Source organism: Sciurus vulgaris (genome assembly GCF_902686455.1).
Source record: "Sciurus vulgaris genome assembly, chromosome: 2".
Lineage (NCBI taxonomy): Eukaryota > Metazoa > Chordata > Mammalia > Rodentia > Sciuridae > Sciurus > Sciurus vulgaris.
Window position 1 is genome coordinate 125918087 of NC_136462.1, and position 21925 is coordinate 125940011.

The window sequence follows — 21925 nt, forward strand, 5'->3', positions numbered from 1 at the left end:
CACTTTCCCCTGGGATATGTTTTTCTCCATTTCTTTTGCACTCACATTTAGAATTTCCTGGGCTCACTGATAATGAATGAAAATGCCCTTAGAGGTATAAGCTTTTGAACCACAAAGACAGCCCCAACGAGGCTTTGATTATAGTCTTGCTTTATCAAAGTTGATGTTTCTTGTCCTTTCCCCTTTTTTTTTTTTTTAAATATATTTAGATGGATACAGTATCTTCATTTTTTAAATGTGGTGCTGAGGATGGAACTCCGTGCCTCCCACATGCTAGGCAAAAGCACTCTACCAGTGAGCTGCAATCCCAGTCCTAATATTTCTTATTCTTATTTATTTATTGGTACTGAGGATTAAAGCCAGGGACATTCTCCCAAGATACATCCCTGGCACCCGCGCCACCCCCCCCCCCTTTTTTTTTTTAAATTTCGAGACAGGGTCTTGCTAAGTTGCTAAGACTAGCCTCAAATTTGAGATCTTCCTCCTTGAGCTTCCTGAGTTGCTAGGATTATAAGTATGTGCCACCATGCCTGTTTGATTTTTTAAATCTTACTTATACTTTATTCAAGGTAGTTTGAGGGAACATAGGAATAGGATTTAAAGAAAGGAAAGTTAGGCTCTGGAGTCTGAGGCAGGAGGATCACAAGTTTGAGATCAACCTCAGTAATTTAGTGATGGCCTAAGCAACTTAGTGAGACCCTGTCTTGAAATAAAAAATGAAAAGGGCTGGAAAATGTAGCTCAGTGGTAAAGTGATACTAGATGGTGGAGTGCTTGCCCAGCATTCATGAAACCCTGGGTTCAGTTCCCAGCATCGTGTTTAAAAAAAAAAAAAAGCAAAGTTAGGGGATACCAAGGCCGCCCTTTTGTGAAAAATTGAAGTGTCTTGAACTGTTTTAATTCTTTTTTTTTTTTTTATTGTAAACAAATGGGATACATGTTGTTTCTCTGTTTGTACATCTAATAAACCTTTTCAGTCTATGCAGATGGTAGAAATAATAGTGTACTTGATGTGCTTTATCTTTCCTTGAAAGCATTTCCTCATTATTTCTTCTAATCCTTGACTCTTCCAGTAATGGAGGCTGCTGTTTGAATCACTCAAATAACAAAGGACAGAGCTAGCAGTTGAAGCCAGGCCTTTTGAAAAATTTTATTACTATTTCCATTATACTGTAAATTGATAGCATGACTGCTTTTTTGTAGTTTCATGAACCTTACTCTTTTTTTTTCTGACTTAATATTATACATTATTGTGGTAATTGTTTTGCATTTTTTATGTGTAGTCAATATTCTTATTTAACATATTTCAGTTTTAAAAGCCAGGGACAAGTTTGGGATTTTGAGGGGAAGATTAATGGATATATTATATTTTGTACTGATTGATAACTTCCCGCTGTTTTTATAGTTTTATTTGGAGGTTGTTAAGGGGGGGAAAAAAGCATTAGCTGTGACCCATGTCCTAAAATAACTCATGATTATTAGGGCAAAAATAAAAACTCTAGGTATGTGTGTAATAGGACAGGATAGCACAGCCCCCGTAATGTTACAGTAAGTACGGGCTGGAGGAGTTCTGAGGGAGGAGTGTTTCCTGTGGTTGGGAAGCCAGTCTGGGCCTGGCCTTGAAGAACAGTGGCATGTGGTGTCAGAGGAGGGCACTGGGACCCAGGTGGAGTATGCATGGATCAGAGCTAGCCATGGATGGAGAGGTAAGCAGGGTCAGTAGATGCAGCTTAGGCCAGAACAGAGGGAAATGTATTTCTCTGAGTGCCTACTTGTACTTGCAACCTAGGAGGGGTGCCTTCTGATGCAGTGCACACTCTTGAGTGATAACTCTATGCACCAGAGTTTAAAAACACTGTCAAGGAGGAATGAATTAGCAAAAGTGGCCAGGATCCCACCCTCCTAACCGTGGGAACTCTAAGAGTTAAATTCTAATGCCTTAGCCCAAGGGTTCTCAAACTCCAGGTTCATCAGGATACAATAGAAGGCTTGTTTTAGACACTGTGGATGTCTTCACTTTTGGAGGCTCTGACTGAGTAGGCTTGGGGTGAAGCCTGGGATTTGATTCTCTAACACATTTTCAGGAGTACATCATGGTTTCTATTCCGTAGGCTCAGTTTGTTACATTGAGAGTTGGAGGGGGGAAAAAAGAAAAAGAAAAAGAAAAAGAAAGAACATCATTGACTATTGAGCTTTACCACTGAGCTTTATCCCCAACCCTTTTTATTCTATTTTTTTTTTTTTTTTGGTACTGGCGATCGAACTCAGGGCTTTGTGCCTACAAGGCAAGCACTCTACCAGCTGAGCTATCTCCCCAGCCCTTTATTCTATTTTTTTAAGACAGGGTCTCAACTAAATTTTTAGGGCCTCACTAAGTTGCTTAGGCTGGCTTTGAATGCTGATACACTGCAGAACAACATGATTTCTGGTGATATAAAAATGTTCATCGGAATTTGTAATTTAATTAGGGCAAGTCTATAATCTTAGATTTTTTTCACAGTCTTAAAACACTGTGTGGAAATCATGTCGATTTGCCTGATGAGTACATTAGTGCAGGAAATTAAAAATATTCAGATTAACTCTGCTGTCCTTGAGAAAACAAGCATAAGGCATATGCTTATGTTATATGTCACACTATTATCACTTTAGGAAAGGGACAAGAAACCAGAATTAACCAGAATTATCAGATTAATCTCTTTATGCAGTGGTTCTCCTGGATTATGCAGATTTGTATTCTGTATGAGAAGGTGCTTTGGAATTAGTGGACTCATTTCTTCTTTCTTTTGAATTAGTGGTTTAAGTTGTTTCCTCCTCTCTATTAAAAAGGGGTTGGCCAATATTTATAGTATAGAAGCTTATTTCTTCGTTGGGGATTCTTGATTCCATTTTTTTTTTTTTAAGAGTATAAAAGGCATCGTTAGTCTCTTTAAGCTAGCCAGAGTAGGAGTGCCACCAAATATAGTAGACTTCATAATTTTAATAATCCCCTCCCCAAATAGGAAAATATACATACACAGTGAAGAATACTTCTAGTGATAGTACTTGATATCAAAAGTCTCCTTGTTTTATAGGGGTTTCTGTTCAATCACTTGGAGTTATTTTAACTTGTTCAAAGTTTCACCAGTCTTTCCCACCCCAAAAGAAATTGGGTTAGCATTTTGGTGTCTGACCTTGCAGTTGACTGTGAAATGGTGAGGCATGCAAGCCCTGGGGTTGGCAGTTGGGTGCTCTTTTTGGTCTCGGCTCTGTGCAGAGTGGGGGAGGTAAGCAGAGTGTTTCAGCAAGCTTGAGCTACCTCAGTAGTAAGATGCACTATCATTTATCACCAAGAGAGAATGCACTGCTCACAAATCTGACTCCAACCTCCAGAGTCACTGGAATTATAGGTGGGCACCACCACGGTTGGCTCACATAATCTATTTTTAATTCAGTGTTAGACCTTTTTACAATTTGAACTTTTTACAATATACTTACATTGCGTTTCAAAGTTATAATGTTAAAATTTTTCAGAGTTTTCAGTAAAGAATAAGTTCCTTTCCAATACAGTTCTCCAGATACCTGCCTTTTTTTCCTTCTCAGAGATATTGTTACTAGTTTTAGTATCTTTCCATATATGAAACAATTTATTTTAAATAAAAATAAACATTCTAGGATATGAAGTACACTGAAGTTAGGAGAGCTATGCAAAAAGTAAAACAATGCAACATTTAGATTCTAATCCTCAGTTTCTGACTTGACTTTATTTTGTCTTCTTTGAAGACCCTCTATTGAGTATTGGTGCTCCTCTTCCTCTTTGATTCTAAACAGTGATTTAAACAGAAACTGCTTTAGGTGGTTTGTACAAACCTCCCTCCAAAACTGGACTGAAATGGCTTAAAGTCCTGAAGTCATCCAGTCCTAGATCTGTCCTCAGACCAGGTGGCAAAGCACCTGGGATCTTTTCCCCTGGTTTCTGCCCACAGTGGCCCTTCAGGATACTACCTGAGGCTATGGGATAGACAGCCCCTATTGCTTTCCCCAGAGTATTTTGTTGTTGTTGTTGGGGGTTGAATCCAGGTCCTCATGAGTGCTCATAACTCCTTTCCAGCAATTCTTAATTTGCTATATATTTGGGCAGTTTGTGTTCTGTTTTCTGTCTGTAAACTTTGAGCCCTGCAGTGGTGGAAAGGAGATCAGGCACACACTGAAGCTAAGGTGTATGCTGTCTTTGAGGGGCTTGGTGCTGATTATTCTGGTTGTTGTTTTCATGACCTCCAGGGACTTCCTCCAAATTTTGCTCTTGTGAAGTGTTCTAATTTATGCTCCTGAGAGTAAAACTCAGGTATGTTTAGTGATGTTTCTTCTTTGCTTCCTTGTGAATGCTGAAGCTTTTCATCCTAAAGAAGAGATTATATGACCAATGTTCCAGTGCACTGATTTTAAAATTAAGAATTAAAAAAAAATTTTTTTTTTTGCTCGTACAATTTATAGCATGGAGTAGAGAATGCTACTTTCTGTGTGGTAGCATACTTTCTGAGTGGTAGACTTTCTGTAAAGGACCATATAGTAACTACAGTTGGCCCCCATATCCGGGGTTCTATATCCATGGATTCAACCAACTGCAGATGGAAAATATTTGAAAAAAAATTAGTGTCTATACTGAACATAACACAGATTTTTTTTCTTGTCAATAATACAGTGTAACAACTATTTACAGAGTATTTACATTGTGTTAGGTATTATAAGGCATCTACAGATGATTTAAAGTAATCAGAAGGATATGTGTAGGTTACAGACAAATACTATGCTATTTTATACAAGGGACTTGAATGTTCAAGGATTTTGGTATCTGCTATAGTTTGGATCTTGAAGGTCTGTTAAAGGTCCATGTGTTGATGGCTTAGTCCCTAGAGTGGTGCTATTGGGAGATGGTGGAACCTTTAGGAAGTAGGGCCTAATGGAAGGAAGTTAGGTCATTTGGGCATGTACCCTTGAAGAAGATACTGGGAATCTGGTCCCTCTCTTTTCTCTCTCTTTCCTTCCCCACCACCATTAGGTGAACAACCCTCCTCTGCCACATGCCTTCATAAGGTACTTGGGCTGCCATAGACACAAAGCAATAGGGCCAAGTGATTGGGATAATATTTGATTGTCTCAGATATTTTGTCAAAGTGATGGAAAACTGACTGATACAGTATGGGGTAGGGACAGATCCTGGAGCTAGGATTACAGTAAAATGAATGTATTTGAAGTTTTGTCCACTATATGGTCCCTATCATAAATAAGGTACCCTTTAATAACTAAGGGGACCCTGCAGTTATAGTCCTAAAGCAACTACAACAGTATTAAATAGTTGGTATGGTTGCATACCAATAAAACTATGTACACCAGAAGGTGAAGTCTGTATAATGTTCAAATGTCATGAAATGCCTTTTTTTTTTTTTTTTTTTCTTTTTTGGATTTTTTTCATCTTTTAAAAGTGTAAAATTCTTCTTGGAAGTAATCTCAGGAATGCTTTACCTCTGAGTTACATCCCCAGTCCTTCATTTTTAAAAAAGTTCTAAAGTTTTTAATTTTAGTTTAAGACAGGGTCCCACTAAGTTGCTGAAGCTGATCTCAAACTTGTAGTCCTCCTGCCTCAGCCTTCTGAGTCACTGGAATTATAGATATGTATTATTTCTCCTGACTAAAAGTATGAAATTCTTTATTTGCTTTCCAGCCATATATGCTGTGGGCTGGATTTGGCAACTGAGCTGTGATTTGTGAATCCACATGTAGTGTAGAGTCTAGCATTTAGAACCAATACCTGGGTTAGCTGGTGGGTTCTCTTCCTGGCCATCACCTACTCTGAGCCTTGGTTTCTGTGTTGATAAACTGGAGATCACAAAGTCCCTCCTCACAGAGTTGTCAAGATGTAAGCGAGAAATGTACAGTTGTTGGGCTGGGTGCTTAGCATAATACATGTTAGCTTGTTTTAGTTTCCATTAGCTACTTTCTCTCTCTCTCTCTTTTTTCTTCCTATTTAATGTCATACTCTTAAGTATATCTCACATATTAAACTTCCCAATTGTACTTTGCTCTCAAGCTTTCCATGTTAGGTTAAATAAGAGGCCTAGACTTGAGTTGGTATGTAGTTCCTCAAATCAGGGTAGATGCTCATCTGTGCATAATGGGATCTTGTTCTTTCTTCCCTGGGGTTGTGTTTCCTGGTCCTCTCCTGGACCCAGGCCATGCTGCCTCCCCAGCCCTGGGGACCTCTCTTACAAGTCTGACATGAGTCTCTCCAGGTTTTCTCAGCTGACTGTCATTAATTATCTTAAAATAAATCAGGTACATCTGGTTGAAGTTTCTTTTTTTCCTCACTATATACCCCTTTTGCTAACTCAAATTGTGGGTATCCAACTGGTCCTATTGCTGCCCTGGATCATACTTCCGTCAATAAGTCCTCCAGTAAATTCCATTCTTGGCAATTCTTAATCTGTTTTCCTCTCTTCAATTTCATGGTACTTAGGCTGGTCTTCATACACTAGGACTGGATTATTTCAGGACAAGCTCTGAGTGGTAGAGGGAACAAACTCGGGCTTACGGGCCACACATCCTGTTTATATAAATGAAAGACATGCATACTGAACACTATGCTGAGCATGATGCTAATGGAGAATAGATCAGTGACTTCCAGGGATTTAGGGGTCAAGGAATAAGTGTTACAAAGGAACAACACAAGGGATTTTGGGGGTGATAAAATTGTTCTGTGTTCTGATTATAGTTGGTGGGGTACGTGAATTTATAAATTTGTTGAACTGGACACCACAGGGGAATAAATTTTACTGTATAATAATTTTTAAATAAAAAAAACTTTAGTGGTTTTTTTGTAAAATTAAAGTTTTAGCTAAGTTCAACAAACCTGTATTTTACACATAATATATTCAGAGCACTTTTGTATAAAGCTAAAATGGTGAACTTCCATGACTGTAAAGAAACTTTAGAAAAAACCGTCATGCATACACACAACTTAATCAGTACAAATCAGACTTTGGAGAATGTTAATAAAGTAGTATGTATGTATTTCAGGCAGGACATTTCCCATTCCATATTCTGTCTTCTCCCTTGCAGTTGGGAATCACTGGATTAAAGCAACTAGTGTGAAATTCAAGTAGGTAAATATTAAAGACTAAGTTTCTTAGTTGTGGAAACTGGTAGGAAATTGATGGAGTATCACTTTGGAAGACACATGCTTTGCAGAACTTAAGTGATATATTCCTTTCTTCATATTGGCCCTCAGTAAAGAAACCAGTTTATTCACTTATTACTAAATAGATCACACTGTACCTGTTACAGTTATAATTCATGTATTTTACTTTTTTTAATCATCAAATATTCAGTTATATGTTACAACTTTCCTTTACTGGGGGAACATTACAAAGAGACTGACAAGTGGCTAAAACGTTTTGAAAAATAATTACAGATTGAAAAATTTTTAATTCTCCAGATGATGGTATTGATACTCAAAGTGGAACCAAGAAAGAAGATCTAAATGACAAAGAGAAAAAGGATGAAGAAGAATCTCCTGCACCTGCATTTAGAGCCAAGTCAATCCTGGAGAGCTGGGTATGGGGCAAGCAACCAGGTATTATAATCTTCTGAGGTTTTGTACTTTGGAAAACTTGATCTGATACTCCTTTACTGAATACCATAGATGAACTTTTTTGTTTGTTAGTGAAATTTTGTAAAATTTAATTTTTTTGTATTGTGATAAAAATGTCATAAAACTTACCATTTCAACATATATATATATATGTTTCAACATATATATATATAGAGAGAGAGAGAGAGAGTTTTTTTTTTTTTTTTTTTTTTATCAAACTCAGGGTTTTGTGCATGCTGGGCAAGAGCTCTACCACTAAGCTAAATCCCCATCCCTTTTTCAATTTTGAGACAGTGTCTCACTAAATTGCCCAGGCTAGTCTTGAACTTATGATCCTACTGCATCTGTGTCCTGAGTATCTGGGATTACAAGCATGTGCCACCACACCTGGATCATTATAACCATTTTAAAGTGTGTGCTTCAATGACATTAAATACATTCAGGTGTGGTACAGTGTCACCACCATTCATACCCTGAACTCTTTATCTTAACAAAACTAGAACTTCCATTTAATACTGACTGCCTCACCCCCAAGCATTCTACTTTTGTCTCTGTGCATTTGACTTTTCTAGGTACCTCATGGAAATTGAATCATATACAATATTTGTCCCTTTTTCTTTGGTTTATTTCACTTAGCATGTTGGTTTCATTTTTTTTTTCTATTTTTCTGTCATTCTTTTTATCAGTCTCTTATTTAATCTTTATTTCTTTTTGCTTTAGATTCTTTCTGCTTTTCTATCTCTTCTAGTTCCTTAAGGTAGAAGCTGGTATCATTACCAGCAGCCAAACCAGGGAGGCTGCCTGGATCACAGCTGGCTATATTTTGCCTCCTGCGCTGCATAAGAAATAGGCAAAATGGTGCGAAAAGGAAAAATTACTTTTATGCAGTGTGATAAGCTTGGGAGAAGCAGCTAGATTGATTCTCTGCTGGTCCCATAGAAGAGGTTATAATTTATAGAAGAAAAAGCAGGTGGTATAGATATGTAGATTTAGCTAGCTCTGCTTAATCAGAAACCTGTCAGTCTCAATTTCCTTGACATCTCCTCAGTGTGCGTGAAGAAGTAAAAGCAGATATTGGGAAGTTGCTTTTAATTTCAAAAGGTGTCTGCTTCAAGAGCATTGATTTCAGATATTTTGTTTTTTCTATGTAAGTATTCAAAGGTATATATTCCCTTGTAAATAGTGTTTGCAGCCTACAGATTTGCAAATTTTTTAAATTTTTCATTCACTTAAGCATTTTTTCTAACTATACTTTTAATTTCTTCTTTGATCCATATATTATTTGGAAGTGTATTATTTAATTTCCAAATACTTAGGGATTTTCAAATACCTCATGTTAATGATTACAGATAATTTTGTTGAGGTCAGAAAACATTCTTTGTGATTTCAGTCCTTTTGCATTTGTTGAGAGTTGCATTGTAGCCTAGGATGTAATCTGTGCTGTTTAATATTTCCTATGTACTTGAAAACAGTGTGTACTTTGCTGCTCTGTGGATCTTAATGAGGTCAAGTTAGTTGATAGTGTTGTTCAAGTGTTCTTGGCTTGAAATACTTTTCCGCCTACTTGTTTTTCACCTAACTGGGAGAGGAGTTGAACTAACATACGTGATTGGGTCATCACATAAGACTGACATGAGTTAACACAGTCCCTAGTTACTTGTTAGTTTTAAGGATCTAAGTAATCAGGTTGCATAGGCAGAGCCGGGAGAGATGTGGGACAGTCTGTAGCTTTCAGGTCTGTCTTGTTTTGCCCTGGACACTTGCTCTCTAGCCCAGTGTGAGAGATGAGGTTTCAGTGAGGCATGTAGTCACCTCACACAGTGGTGAGCGTTTAGGGTGTTCATTATTTCCATTTTATAGCTGGAGAGTTATAGACTGTGTGTAACATATTCCAGGGAACCATCTCCCATAAATCTGTGGGTTTTAGTTATGTTACCAAAAGCAGTTTTAACTATTCACATTATGTTAAAAATATTTTAAAAATTAGGGACCCTTTGAAAATATGTGTGGTTTATTTACATGAAGTCTTTCTCCACACTCCACAGAGATTAGGTCCAGCCACCTGTCTCTTTTTCCTTGTGTGTCTCCATTTTGATGGGAGAGAAATGAATAGCAGTCTGGCTTCTTAGCTTCTTTTTCTCCTAGTGTTAATTGTGGATTTTTCTTTCAGTTCTACAGGCTTTGCTTCATGTACTTTAAAACGCTTGTTATCGGGTGCATGCACTTTTAGGATTATTATTATTATTATTTTGGCAGTCAAGCAGAGGGGAGACAGATGGCCTAAGAAATAAAAACGAAGACAAAAAAACCCCTGAAAGCCATTTAAAAGTGGAAAACATCTGGGCGCTGTGGTGTATGCCTGTAATCCCAGCAATTTGGGAGGATGAGATGGGAGGATCTTAGGGTAGGTTAAACTTTTCAGAAAGCCCTCAGGATCTGAAATAGTAAGAATTAATTACTGAGAACAGTACATTGATGAGGGAAACCTGACTGTGATAGTTTGGAATTTTTTTTTTTGGGGGGGGTGCTGGGGATCGAACCCAGGGCCTTGTGCTTACAAGGCAAGCACTCTACTGACTGAGCTATCTCCCCAGCAGTTGCTTGGAATTGAGGTGGTATTTTTTTTTCAGTGTTCTGTTTTCTTTTCTTTTTGTTTTTTTGGTACCAGGGATTAAACCCAGGACTACTTAACCACTGAGCCACATCCCAAACCCTTTATTATTTTTTATTTTGAGACAGGGTCTTGCTAAGTTACTTAGGGCTTTGCCAAGTTTCTGAGGCTGGCTTTGAGATTGCAATCTTCCTACCTTAGCCTCCTGAGTTGCTGGGATTATAGGAGTGTACCACCACACCTGGCCAGTGTTCTATTTTCTGATGATGAGGATCTTTCTTTTCTTTTTTCTTTTTATTGGTGTCTAACTCCCAATGCAGTAGACTGGGCCTATGGAACAGAAAAGATGTGTTCTTGGAAACATGTTAAAAAAGTCAGATCCTAACTGGGCATGGTGACACATGCTTATAATCCCAGTGACTCAGGAGGCTAAGGCAGGAGTATCACAAGTTTGAGGCCAGCCTCAGCAACTTAGTGAGACCCTGTGTCAAAATAAAAAATGGAAAGGTGGGAAGTATATCTTAGTGGTAAAGTGTCATGGGTTAAATTCCCAGTACTGCCCTTCCCTCTCCCCTTCAAATGGAAAACACAGTGATGCTTGAGGAAGGCTAAATTGGAAAGCTGATTTCTTGAAGGAGTTCCTTTTAGGACATGTACTTGAAAGGCCTGTCTCTGTGAAGGTGCTATTTGTAGCAACAGCTGTGGTGCCTCTTGATGCTGGATCAGGCTCCTTTCCTGGAGGGTGATTTGATGAGGGTGCTGTGAACGCAGGGGTGCTGCCTCACTTATATATCTTTCTGCTTGTCCATCTTGAATCTAGTGTGAAATTTAGAGTGTCCTTCACTGGGTTGTCCACAAGTATCAGCTCTTAGTTATTGGAGCTTTTGATGCTGAGGCTCCAGGCCTGGCCTCCTGCTGCTGGTGCTATACTGATGCCCCTTAGGGCCTGTGGTGGGGAATGAAGCATCATTCTGGGCCTCCTGGGGAGTGGTGAGATGTGAATCTCTAATGCATTCTAAAATCCCTGTTCTCATGTGGAGAGCATATTCAGCTGGTAGGCAACCAGAAAACTGATGTCTTACATTCAAGGGAAATTGGTAGGGGTGTTGTCATTTTCAGAGGCTTTGAGGCCTATGATTGTTGACCTCATGCCTGATAAGCATAAAGATAGAAGCCCATGAGAGCCCCACTCTCATCCCTGCACTAGGAGCAGTGCTGGTATAGGGGGTTGATGGGATGTAACCTCATTTACAATTTATCCATAGTTATATATATTCTTTGAGTTAGGCTTAATTCGAAGACCAGAATTCTTTGAATTATTTTTATTCTTGTGATTGTTTTCTAACTCCTTAAAGATCAGCCCTTAATATGAAGATTTTTCAAAATTGCACTGAAGTACAGAGAATGTCTAAGGAAATATCACTTATTCATCACACATTCTGACTAGATACTTCTTATTCCTCTGAAATAGTTCCATAAATGTATTAATTTTTATGAGTCATGCATACTGGAATTTTATTGAAATATTGTTTTTATTTTGAATTTACTTTCATAATAAAATGATAGCTAGAGTTTTTCTCTTTGTAGGGAATATGCTGTGAAGGAGTTTAACTCTAGATTTGTATTAATAACTTTTACATGATGTTTACAGAGCTCCAGCATACCATGGAGGCTGAGTGGTCTGTGTCATATGTTGTACTCTTCTGTGTGACCTTTTACGTGTTACTTAACCGCTCTGTGCCTCAGTTTTCTAATCCACAAAGTGGGTGTACAGTACTATCCCTTCAGACTGGGTGTGAAGATTTTTTGAGCTAAGATTTTATACATGTAAAGCGTTTAAAATTGTTTTTGGCATGTATTATATACTTGGGTATTGCCTATCATCATAATCCATTTTTGCAACATTAACAACAATCTGCATAAGTTGTTGACAGGTTTTTTCTTACCATTTTTTCTAGATGTGAATGAACTGAAGGAATGTCTTTCTGTGCTGGTTAAAGAGCAGCAAGCCCTGGCTATCCAGTCAGCCACTACCACCCTCTCAGCCCTGAGACTCAAGCAGAGGCTGGTGATCCTGGAACGCTACTTCATTGCCTTGAACAGAACTGTTTTTCAGGAGAATGTCAAAGTTAAGTGGAAAAGCAGCAGCATTTCTCTGCCTCCTGTGGACAAAAAAAGGTAATTATAATAAAGTGAAGACAGAATCTTGGTGGCTGCTCACTATAAAACTCAGGGCCTTTTGTATAGGAAAGTTTAGTTTAGGGTTTTGGTATAGTCCCTTCCCTCACCATGTGGAATTTTGTCTTTGCTTTTCCTGTCTCTGTGCAGGTTTAATCTGGAGAATGGATTTGCTGATTTGCTCATGAACTAACGGATCACTTTGCATATTCTGTGTGTTGTTTTAAAGACCTGTTTCTGTCAATGATTATTGAAGCCATTACTAAAAGTTTAGATCAGCTTCAGTGTAAATTTGAAAATGGAATCTCAACATTGTATTTTTGGCTCTTTTCTCCCAAGTTTTTCTATTGGTGCTTTATAATTATGTCTTTCTGCTTTCTTCTGCTAATGGATAGGGAATAATAAGAGCATAATGTTTAGGGCCTAACTGGTTTAGATACTTCCCTTTTTTTCCTTCTTAATGTGATTTTTCCTATTTTATTACAAGAGATGCTTTTAGGAATATGATTTTTAATTTGTTGCTATCTGGTAATACATCAGCAGATTTCCTCTGAGATATTAACCAGTGACCACTAGAAGGTTTATTTAAGGCTCTTGTGTGTTTTCCGAAATGTAGTTGATTAACAGACTTGTTCTCAGAAGGCTAGGTTGCCAGATGGGACTTATATTTTATGTGGTTAGAAGTTGACTTTATTTGGTTGTAGTAGCGACTTTTACTCCCAAAAACATATGGAAAGTACAGGAGATAGAAGTAAGCCTGGAAAACCCTTGTTCATCTTGCCATTGGAGATGAGAGTGTTATCTGTGGCATATTTCTTTGATTTTAAAACCCTGAGACTTAAGCAGAGGCTGGTGATCCTGGGCTCAATCCCCAGTTGAAATCACATTGTGTGTCATATTTTGAGTATAGCTTTAGGATAAACTAAACCCAGTGACAGATAGTAGAAGGTGGTGTGGTTCTTCTTTTCCTTCCTGATTGGAGAGTGACAACCTGCCATCATGGCCATTGATCAGAGGGCTCTTCACATGTGAGCAGTAGATGCTGAGACTATCCAAGTGCTCTTGTGTGTTTGTCAGATCATTATTTGTTTTGAGAGTATTTTCCCTGATTATGAATACAGCCTATAGTATAGAGTATATGTGTATATGAAATACTATACAGCAAAGTAGAATTTGCTGTGCATGATTAAGTTTATATTATACATTCATTTTTGTATTCTAGTTTTTTTCTGTTTTGGCAGAGTGATTATTATGTTATACCACTTGTGTAACTTTTTGCAATATGCAGAATGAAACTATGACCTGCTAAGTTAACATTTATAAGTAATAAAAATTTAAAAAGATGTGAGGATGATTAAGTACTACATTTAGGGTAACTCAGCAGGATGGGGTGAAGTGGGTAGGACAAGTGTAAAACATGAATGACTGGAATTGAGACTGGCTAGGCTGTGGTATTCCCTGTGTTGGTTGTGTTGTTCTCTATCTGCTCTTCTATTTATGTATTTATTTGTTTATTAGTTATTTATCATTGGCCTCCCCTCAGAATATAGCTTTCTGAGGTTGTTTCATAAGCATTTTCCCAAGTCATTTAAAACTTTTGGTTAATGTCTTTTAGTTTTCTTAAAAAGAAAATATTTCAGCCGGGTGTGGTAGCACATGCCTGTAATCCTAGCAGCTGAGGAGGCCGAGGCAGGAGAATCACAAGTTCAAAGCCAGTCTCAGCAACTTAGCAAGTCTCTAAGCAACTTAGCGAGACTCTGTCTCTAAGTAAAATGTGAAAAGGGCTGGGGATGTGGCTCAGTGGTTGAGTGCCCCTGAGTTTAATTCCTAGTACCAGAAAAAAAAAAAAAAAAAAAAAAAAAAAAAGAAAGAAAGAAAAGAAAACATTTCCTTTACAAAGGCATTTGATAAGAGTTTTTAAAAAAATGAAACTAAACATCACCTATGGTCTTACCATCTAGAGAAAATCGTTGATCATATTGTCCAAATCTTTCCATATTCTTTGTTTCAGTATTTCACATTTCTTTTACTGACCAGTTATACATTTCCACGTGTGTATCCACAGTTCCCGGCCCACAGGCAGAGGTGTGGAAGGGCTTGCCAGAGTTGGATCCCGAGCAGCACTCTCCTTTGCCTTTGCGTTCTTACGCAGGGCCTGGCGGTCAGGTATGTGTGCCCAGCATGTTCTGTTTTCCTGATACATCAGGAGATTTGAGTTCTACCACTTACTCCACTATGTATCCTTGAGCTGATTCATATGTACTCTGTGCCTCAGTGTCTTTTAAAATGAGAGGCTTCTGGGTCTATTTGACATTTTAGGCCCATGCTTTAAAAAAAGACTGAATGTAGTGGCACATAGTAATCCCAGCTACATAGAAGGCTGAGGCAGGAGGATCTCAAGTTCAAGGCCAGTCTTGACAATTTAGCAAAACCCAGTCTCAGAAAAGAAAAAGACTGAGGATGTAGTTCAGTGGTAGCATGCCCTGTGTTCAATCCTCAGTAGCAAAAAAAAAAAAAGACAATAAACAAAAGTGTGCATGCACATCATGGGATGGCTCAGTACTGATTTATTTCTAGAAGACTAAGAACTTAGTACAGGTTGAGCACCCCAATCAGAAAATCTGAAATCTGAAATGCTCCAAAATCTGAAACTTTTTGACTGTTGACATGGTGCCACAAATGGAAAATTCTGCTTGACCTCATGTGATGGGTCACAGTCAAGATACAGTTGCACTAAATATATTGCATATAATTCCCTTTAGGTTATATGTATAAGGCACATATGAAACATGTCATGACATTTGTGTTTAGACTTGGGTCCCATCTCCAAGATGCTCATTACATGTGTGCAGGTATGCAAAAATCTGAAAAAATCTGAACTACACAACACTTCTGGTTCCAGGAATTTCAAATAAGGGCTATATAATCTGTTTTGCTCACTTGATAGCCACCAGTTATACAAATGACTCTGTGAGACATCTGTATTAGATTTTGGTCCATCACATGAGGGACTAAGAAGGTGACAGTGGGCATCTTCTCACCAAGGGTTGGGAGACTTAGCTGAAAAGTGGGGAGCTCTGCTTGTCAGTGCTGCCTGAGGGGTGGTCAGCCTTCTCTGATGTGTGTTTGTGTGTATGTGTACATGTATGCCCAGGTGAAGATGCAGACCTCTGCAGTGAGTTGTTGCAAGAGTCCTTGGATGCCCTGAGAGCTCTTCCTGAGGCCTCACTGTTTGATGAGAGTACAGTGTCGTCCGTGTGGCTGGAGGTGGTAGAGAGAGCAACCAGGTTCCTCAGGTCTGTCGTGACAGGGTGAGTTCTCTCTTTTCATACCTTCCTGTGGGAACAGTTCCAGCAAGCTTGTGAATTGATCTCACTTCCTTTCTTTATAGCTAAGAAACCTAATAGGTTGGTTTCTTACCTGTTACTCCAGCACACTCTCAACTGTTTCCAGGTCTTGGGTCCCAGATGTTCAGATGGTGTGATTTATGATACTCTGATTTGACCCAGGATGTTGTCATATTGAATGGGATGGATGCTTTTGTATTTTATTATTTTTTGGAGCATTTAATGAATTGGTCATTCATAATTCATAAAGTGAGCACTTCTTGTGTGCTTCTTGGTGATAGGTGACAGTATTTTCTTGGTGATAAATAGGAGCCTCTATTCTGAGGGTTGTGTGTTTATTTTGGTAGGTAACATGGAAATAAATAGCTACTCAGGATCAAAATATTTAAACTGGGTGTAGAGATGTAGTGCAGTGGTAGAGTGCTTGTCTAGCATGTGTGAGGCCCTGGGTTTGACCTGCAAAAATAAACAACAAAACAAAATGTTTAAACCTATAGTATGTTAACTTTCTGTTACCACTTTTTACTCTTGGCAGAATACTCAAAGTAACCAACTTAAAAGGAGGGAAGGTTTTGTTTCAGAGATTTCATCCGGTTGTCAATTGACTGTTGCTTTAGGCTTGTAGCAATGCACTATAGATGGCAGGGGAGTGGGTGATGGAGACCTATTTACCTCATGGTAGCTGAGAAGCAGAGAAAAGTGGGGGCTAGGGTCCCAATATCTTCTTCAAGGGTGTGCCCCCAGTGACCTAACCTATTTCACAAGGCCCCACCTCCTAAAGGTTCCACCACCTTTCAGTGCCTCAGGCCTGAGACCAAGCCTTCAGCAAGTGAGCCTTTGGGATCATGTAAGATCCAAACTAGTACATAACTGCTCTTTAGTTTTTTGAATGTGAATCATTGTCTGTAAGGAAGAATATGAACTCTAGTCTTGGGTGCTATGTATTTTGTAATGGTTTTTAAATAAAGAAAATGCATATACTTGGTATAGAATTCAGTAGCAAAGATGGATAGAGGAAAAGTGAGTTCTCTTTGCAGTCTCCTCTGTGGGGTCTGCACCCTCAGGCTATGAGTCTGTTTCTTGAGAGTGCTGGTGACAGTGTTGCCACAGAGTTTTAAGGTTGGGGTCCCTGATAAATAGGCTTGGAATTAACTTAAAAAATTCTGTTGTAATGTTGATATCAAAAGATTCTTCTTTCCCACTCTTGGGTTTAGGAATTTGTTACATATTGCTAACAAATAATTCTTTGATTAGAGATAAAAAGTATAAACATTTTAGGTTCTCTGCTGGCTTTAGAAATTGGTTCTTCAATTTTGTAAGAGAACATTGGTACTCTTACAGCTTTGAACTTCAGTGAAACTGGAAAAATACACATTTTTAAACTCATGTTTTGAAGAATGAGAAAACTTATTTTATGCTTCAGAAACTTCGAATATGTCTTCTAGTATAATATAGTATCTGTGTTAATGCTTTTAATAAAATAATATCTTCAGAGGCCAGGGATTTGGTTCAGTGGTTCAGCACTTGCCTACCACATGAGAGGCCCTGGGTTCCGTCCCTTGCACTGCAAAAACAAACAAAACAAACACCCATCTCCCCCCACCCTTTACAAGTTAATTGTACGTTTTAAGACCTCTGATTAAATTTGTGTAACAAGTGTCAGAAGCCTGATTCTAAGTATTAAAAATATATCTTTCCATGGGCAAGAGAATATAATTAACATGTTGGTATGATTTTAAGTGTGCTGTTTTCTCTGATTTTGTTTGTCCTGCCACTGTTGCTATTATTTCAGGGATGTTCATGGAACTCCAGGGACAAAAGGGCCAGGAGGTGTTCCCCTGCAGGACCAGCACTTGGCCCTGGCAATCTTGCTGGAGCTGGCTGTGCAGAGAGGCACCCTGAGGTGAGCAGCGCTAGACCTGAGCTATCTCAGGAGTTGGCTGAGTCTCCACACATTTCTTTCATTGGGTGGCATTTCATTGAATTGTTCCTATAGCAAATGTAGACCTGTGTCCCAGGGTCCTGTCTTTCCTCTAAATCTAGGTTTGTTCTTCTAAATCTATGTTTTCTTCCTTTTTTATGCTTAGTTGTCTAGTCATCTCGAAATTACTTTTTCCTTAATTTTTCCTATTTTTATTTCATTAAGATTCTAGAAATTTCTTATAGGAAGTATTTTGTGAATATTGCAACTGGTTTTTTTATTTCCTATCTATAGAAGTTGGGTGTCTTGCCCTAAAATTTTGGCATTGATTCAGTATTTTATTGTCAGGAATTGTTTCCATGGCATTGTTTTAATTTCCTTTCATATCTAAAGCCTTTCTTTGCTTTTATTTATTTAGCTGCTTGCTTTTATTTTTTATGGGCCATGACAAAAAAAGTTAACCTGTTTTTGCCAGAGAATAAATACCTTTCCTTCCTCAGCCAAATGTTGTCTGCCATCCTGTTATTGCTTCAACTGTGGGACAGTGGGGCCCAGGAAACTGATAATGAGCGGTCTGCCCAGGGTACCAGCGCTCCACTTCTGCCTTTGCTACAGAGGTTCCAGAGCATCATCTGCAGCAAAGATATGCCACACACAGAGGGGGACACGCATGTAAGTATCACAGGCAACTTTGTGTTTAGGTGTACTCTTCATTCTAGTTATATTAAAAAGTTAGGCTTTTATAAGCAAGGCCAGAGTGCATATCCATGGTGATAATGTCTCTTGGGATGTGTATCCTTGTTGATGACAGTAGCAAGTCAGATGGACAGGCATGGGAGGCCATGTGTGTATTACCTTGACAAGGTAGAACATCACATGAGCCATGCGATTTATCCATATGGCAGTGAGTGGCCAGAGCCAGCTCTGAACTGCAGACCTTGGACTCTGTGTTCTCATTTTTAGATTTTTTGTATTTCATAGGAGTAATATGTCATGACATGGATCCAATGTACTTTTAGAGAGACCTGCCTCTTGCCATGTGATGCTCTGTGCCACCTGGGAACTCTGATAACAAGATGACCATCACCAGAGCAACTTAACAGTTCCAGAACCATGAGCCAAAATAAACCTCTTTTCTTTTTAAAGTAGACTAATACCGTAAAATAGACTAATACAGCATTTAAAATTCACTTTCATTCACAGTCAAGCACAGCACAGTAGCTGCTGGACACAGTCAGGCATTAACCCACATACTCCAAGGACTCTGGTTTTGGCTCAGTGCAGAGAAAGCTGCTTAGTTAACATGGCAGTATCTCTCTCTTCTTATAAAGCCATGAATACTCAGTTATGTGAGCTCTTTAATCACCTCCCAAAGATCCCATTTCCAAACATTTTTGTCAGATTGTTTCTACCCTCTTAATACCTCACAATGGTAAAAAAGACTGAATCAAACCATATCCGAACCATAGCAGAAATGGTAGAAGATGCAAAGAAGCCCTGTTCACTTCCAGGAAGGAGGAGTGGTAAAAATCCTGACACTATTTCAAAAGCCAAGCATGAGCAATAGGTCATTATAAGCCCTTAGAGCAATGATGCAGGAAGGTGTGATGAAGGCTGAGGCTGAGGTCAATGTGGAGAGGAGCCAGAAGTCCTATTAAAAGGAGGTGGTTTAAAAGAGAAAAATCTTACTTTGTCTACATTGAAGATATCCACACATGCAGTCATCTAATTGTCTAAGTAGTTCCTGCCAAGGAGACTTGTGTGACCCTTCATCCTCTGTCTTGTCCATTGTGTTGTTTATGGAAAAGACTTGAATCAGCAAGCACAGACTTCTAAAACAAGTGTAAAACACAAACTTGTAAATAAGTATCAGAAAAGAGCAGTGGAAATAGTGGTTCATTTTAGTGGCCATTCCTGTGTGCCAGGCACCATGCAAAGCACAGCACTTGAGTTGTTCTTGTGTTTAGTCCCAACTCTATACTTTGCCAGTGAGGAGGCTGAGAGAGTGGGTGAATGGGGTGCTGAGCCTGTGCTTGAACCCCAGAACTGCTGTTCTTTACACATCTATGTTGGATTTTGCATCTTTTCTGGAAAAAGTTAACTATTGCATTTTTATGTTTTGTTGTTTTATCATTTAGCACTCTTAAATGATAATAAGGCTTTTCTGCTTTTGGAAGAATTAGAACCATGACTTAATTTGGAAATAATGGAATAACTCCAGAGTGGGCAACATTTAGATTAAAGGGTTTTTAAATTTTTGTTTTGTTTAATAAGGGTTTTTAAATTTTTATTTTACAGACTGCATTTTGATTCATTGTACACAAATGGTGTACAACTTTTCATTTTTATGGTTGTACACAATGTAGATTCATACCATTTGTGTAATCATACATGTACATAGGGTAATAATGTCTATCTCAGTTTACTGTGTTTCCTTCTCCTACCCCCTCAGGCCCCATTTCCCTTTACACAATCCAAAGTTCCTCCATTCTTCTCTTGCCTGCACCCCCGCCCCACCACCCCACTTCCCATTATGTATCATCATCCACCTATCAGAGAAAACATTCAGCCTTTGGGTTTTTGAGCTTGGCTTATTTCACTTAGCATGATATTCTCCAACTTCATCTATTTACCAGCAAATGCCATAGTTTTTTTTATTCTTTAGGGTGGAGTAATATATACCACAGTTTCTTTTATCCATTCATCAATTGAAGGGCATCTAGGTTGGTTCCACATTCTAGCTATTGTGAATTGAGCTGCTTTGAACATTGATGTGGCTGCTCTACTGTAGTATGCTGATTTTAAGTCCTTTGGGTATAAACCGAGGAGTGGGATAGCTGGGTCAAATGGTGGGTCCATTCCATGTTTTCTGAGGATCTCTATATTACTTTCCAGAGTGGTTGTACCATTTTGCAACTTTACTAGCAATGTATGAGTGTGCCTTTTTCTCCACATCCACGCCAACATTTATTATTGTTTTTGTGTTCTTTATAATAGCCATTCTAATTGGAGTTAGATGAAATCTTAGGGTGGTTTTAATTTGCATTCTCTAATTACTAGAGATGATGAGCATTTTTTCATATATTTGTTGATCACCTGTATATCTTCTGTGAAGTGTCTGCCAGTTCCTTAGCCCATTTATTGATTGGGTTCTTTGTATTTTTGGTGTAAAGTTTTGTAAGTTCTTTGTAAATTTTGGAGATTAGTGCTCTGTCTGAAGTGTGTGTGGAAAAGATTTTCTCCTACTCTGTAGGCGCTCTTTTCACATTATTGATTGTTTCCTTCACTGAGAAAAAGCTTTCTAATTTGAATCCGTCCCATTTATTGATTCTTGCTTTGATTTCTTGCACTCTGAGTTTCTTGTTGAAGAAGTCTGATCCTAAGCCAACGTAATGAAGATTTGGACCTACTCTTTCTTCTATTTGGTACAGGGTCTCAGGTCTAATTCCTAGATCCTTGATCCATTTTGAATTGAGTTTTGTACAGGGTGAGAGGGGTTTAGTTTCATTTTACTGCATATGGATTTCCATTTTTGCCAGCATCATTTGTTGAACAGGCTATCTTTTCTCCATTGTATGTTTTTGGCAACTTTGTCTAGAACGAGATAACTGTACTTACGTAGATGTGTTTGTCTCTTTGTCTTCTATTCTGTACCGTTGGTTTACCTGTCTATTTTGGTGCAAATATCATGCTGTTTTTGTTACTATTGCTTCATAGTAGAGTTTAAGGTCTGATATTGTGGTACCTCCTGCATCACTTTTCCTGCCCAGGATTGCTTTGACTATTCTGGGTCTTTTGCTCTTCCAGATGAATTTCATGGTTGCTTTCTCTATTTCTATGAGGAATATCATTGGGATTTTAGTTGGAATTGCATTGAATCTGTATAGCGCCTTTGGTAGAATGGCCATTTTGACAATGTTACTTCTGCCTATCCAAGAACATGGGAGATCTTTCCATCTTTGAAGGTTTTCTTCAATTTCTTTCTTTAGTGTTCTGTAGTTTTCATGGTAGAGGTCTTTCACCTCTTTTGTTAGATTGATTCCCAAGTATTTTTTTTTTTTTTGAGGCTATTGTGAATGGAGTGGTTTTCCTAATTTCTCTTTCAGAGGATTCATCAGTTATGAATAGAAATGCGTTAGATTTATGTGTGTTGATGTTATATCCTGCTATTTTGCTGAATTCATTTATTAGTTCTAGAAGTTTTCTGGTGGAGTTTTTTGGATCCTCTAAACATAGGATCATGTC

General features: G+C 38.4%; 1 protein-coding gene across 2 annotated transcripts in view; it reads left to right on the top strand.

Moving 5' to 3' along the window:
- HERC2 (HECT and RLD domain containing E3 ubiquitin protein ligase 2) overlaps positions 1-21925 on the top strand; it is a 204370-nt gene that overhangs the window by 14621 nt on the left and 167824 nt on the right. For both annotated transcript variants that reach the window (XM_079128427.1, XM_079128428.1), the window contains exons 4-9: positions 7468-7605; positions 12193-12412; positions 14478-14578; positions 15567-15723; positions 17552-17662; positions 18181-18352. In XM_079128427.1, the coding sequence (XP_078984553.1) occupies positions 7468-7605; positions 12193-12412; positions 14478-14578; positions 15567-15723; positions 17552-17662; positions 18181-18352 (899 nt within the window). The remainder of the gene's footprint in view (positions 1-7467; positions 7606-12192; positions 12413-14477; positions 14579-15566; positions 15724-17551; positions 17663-18180; positions 18353-21925) is intronic.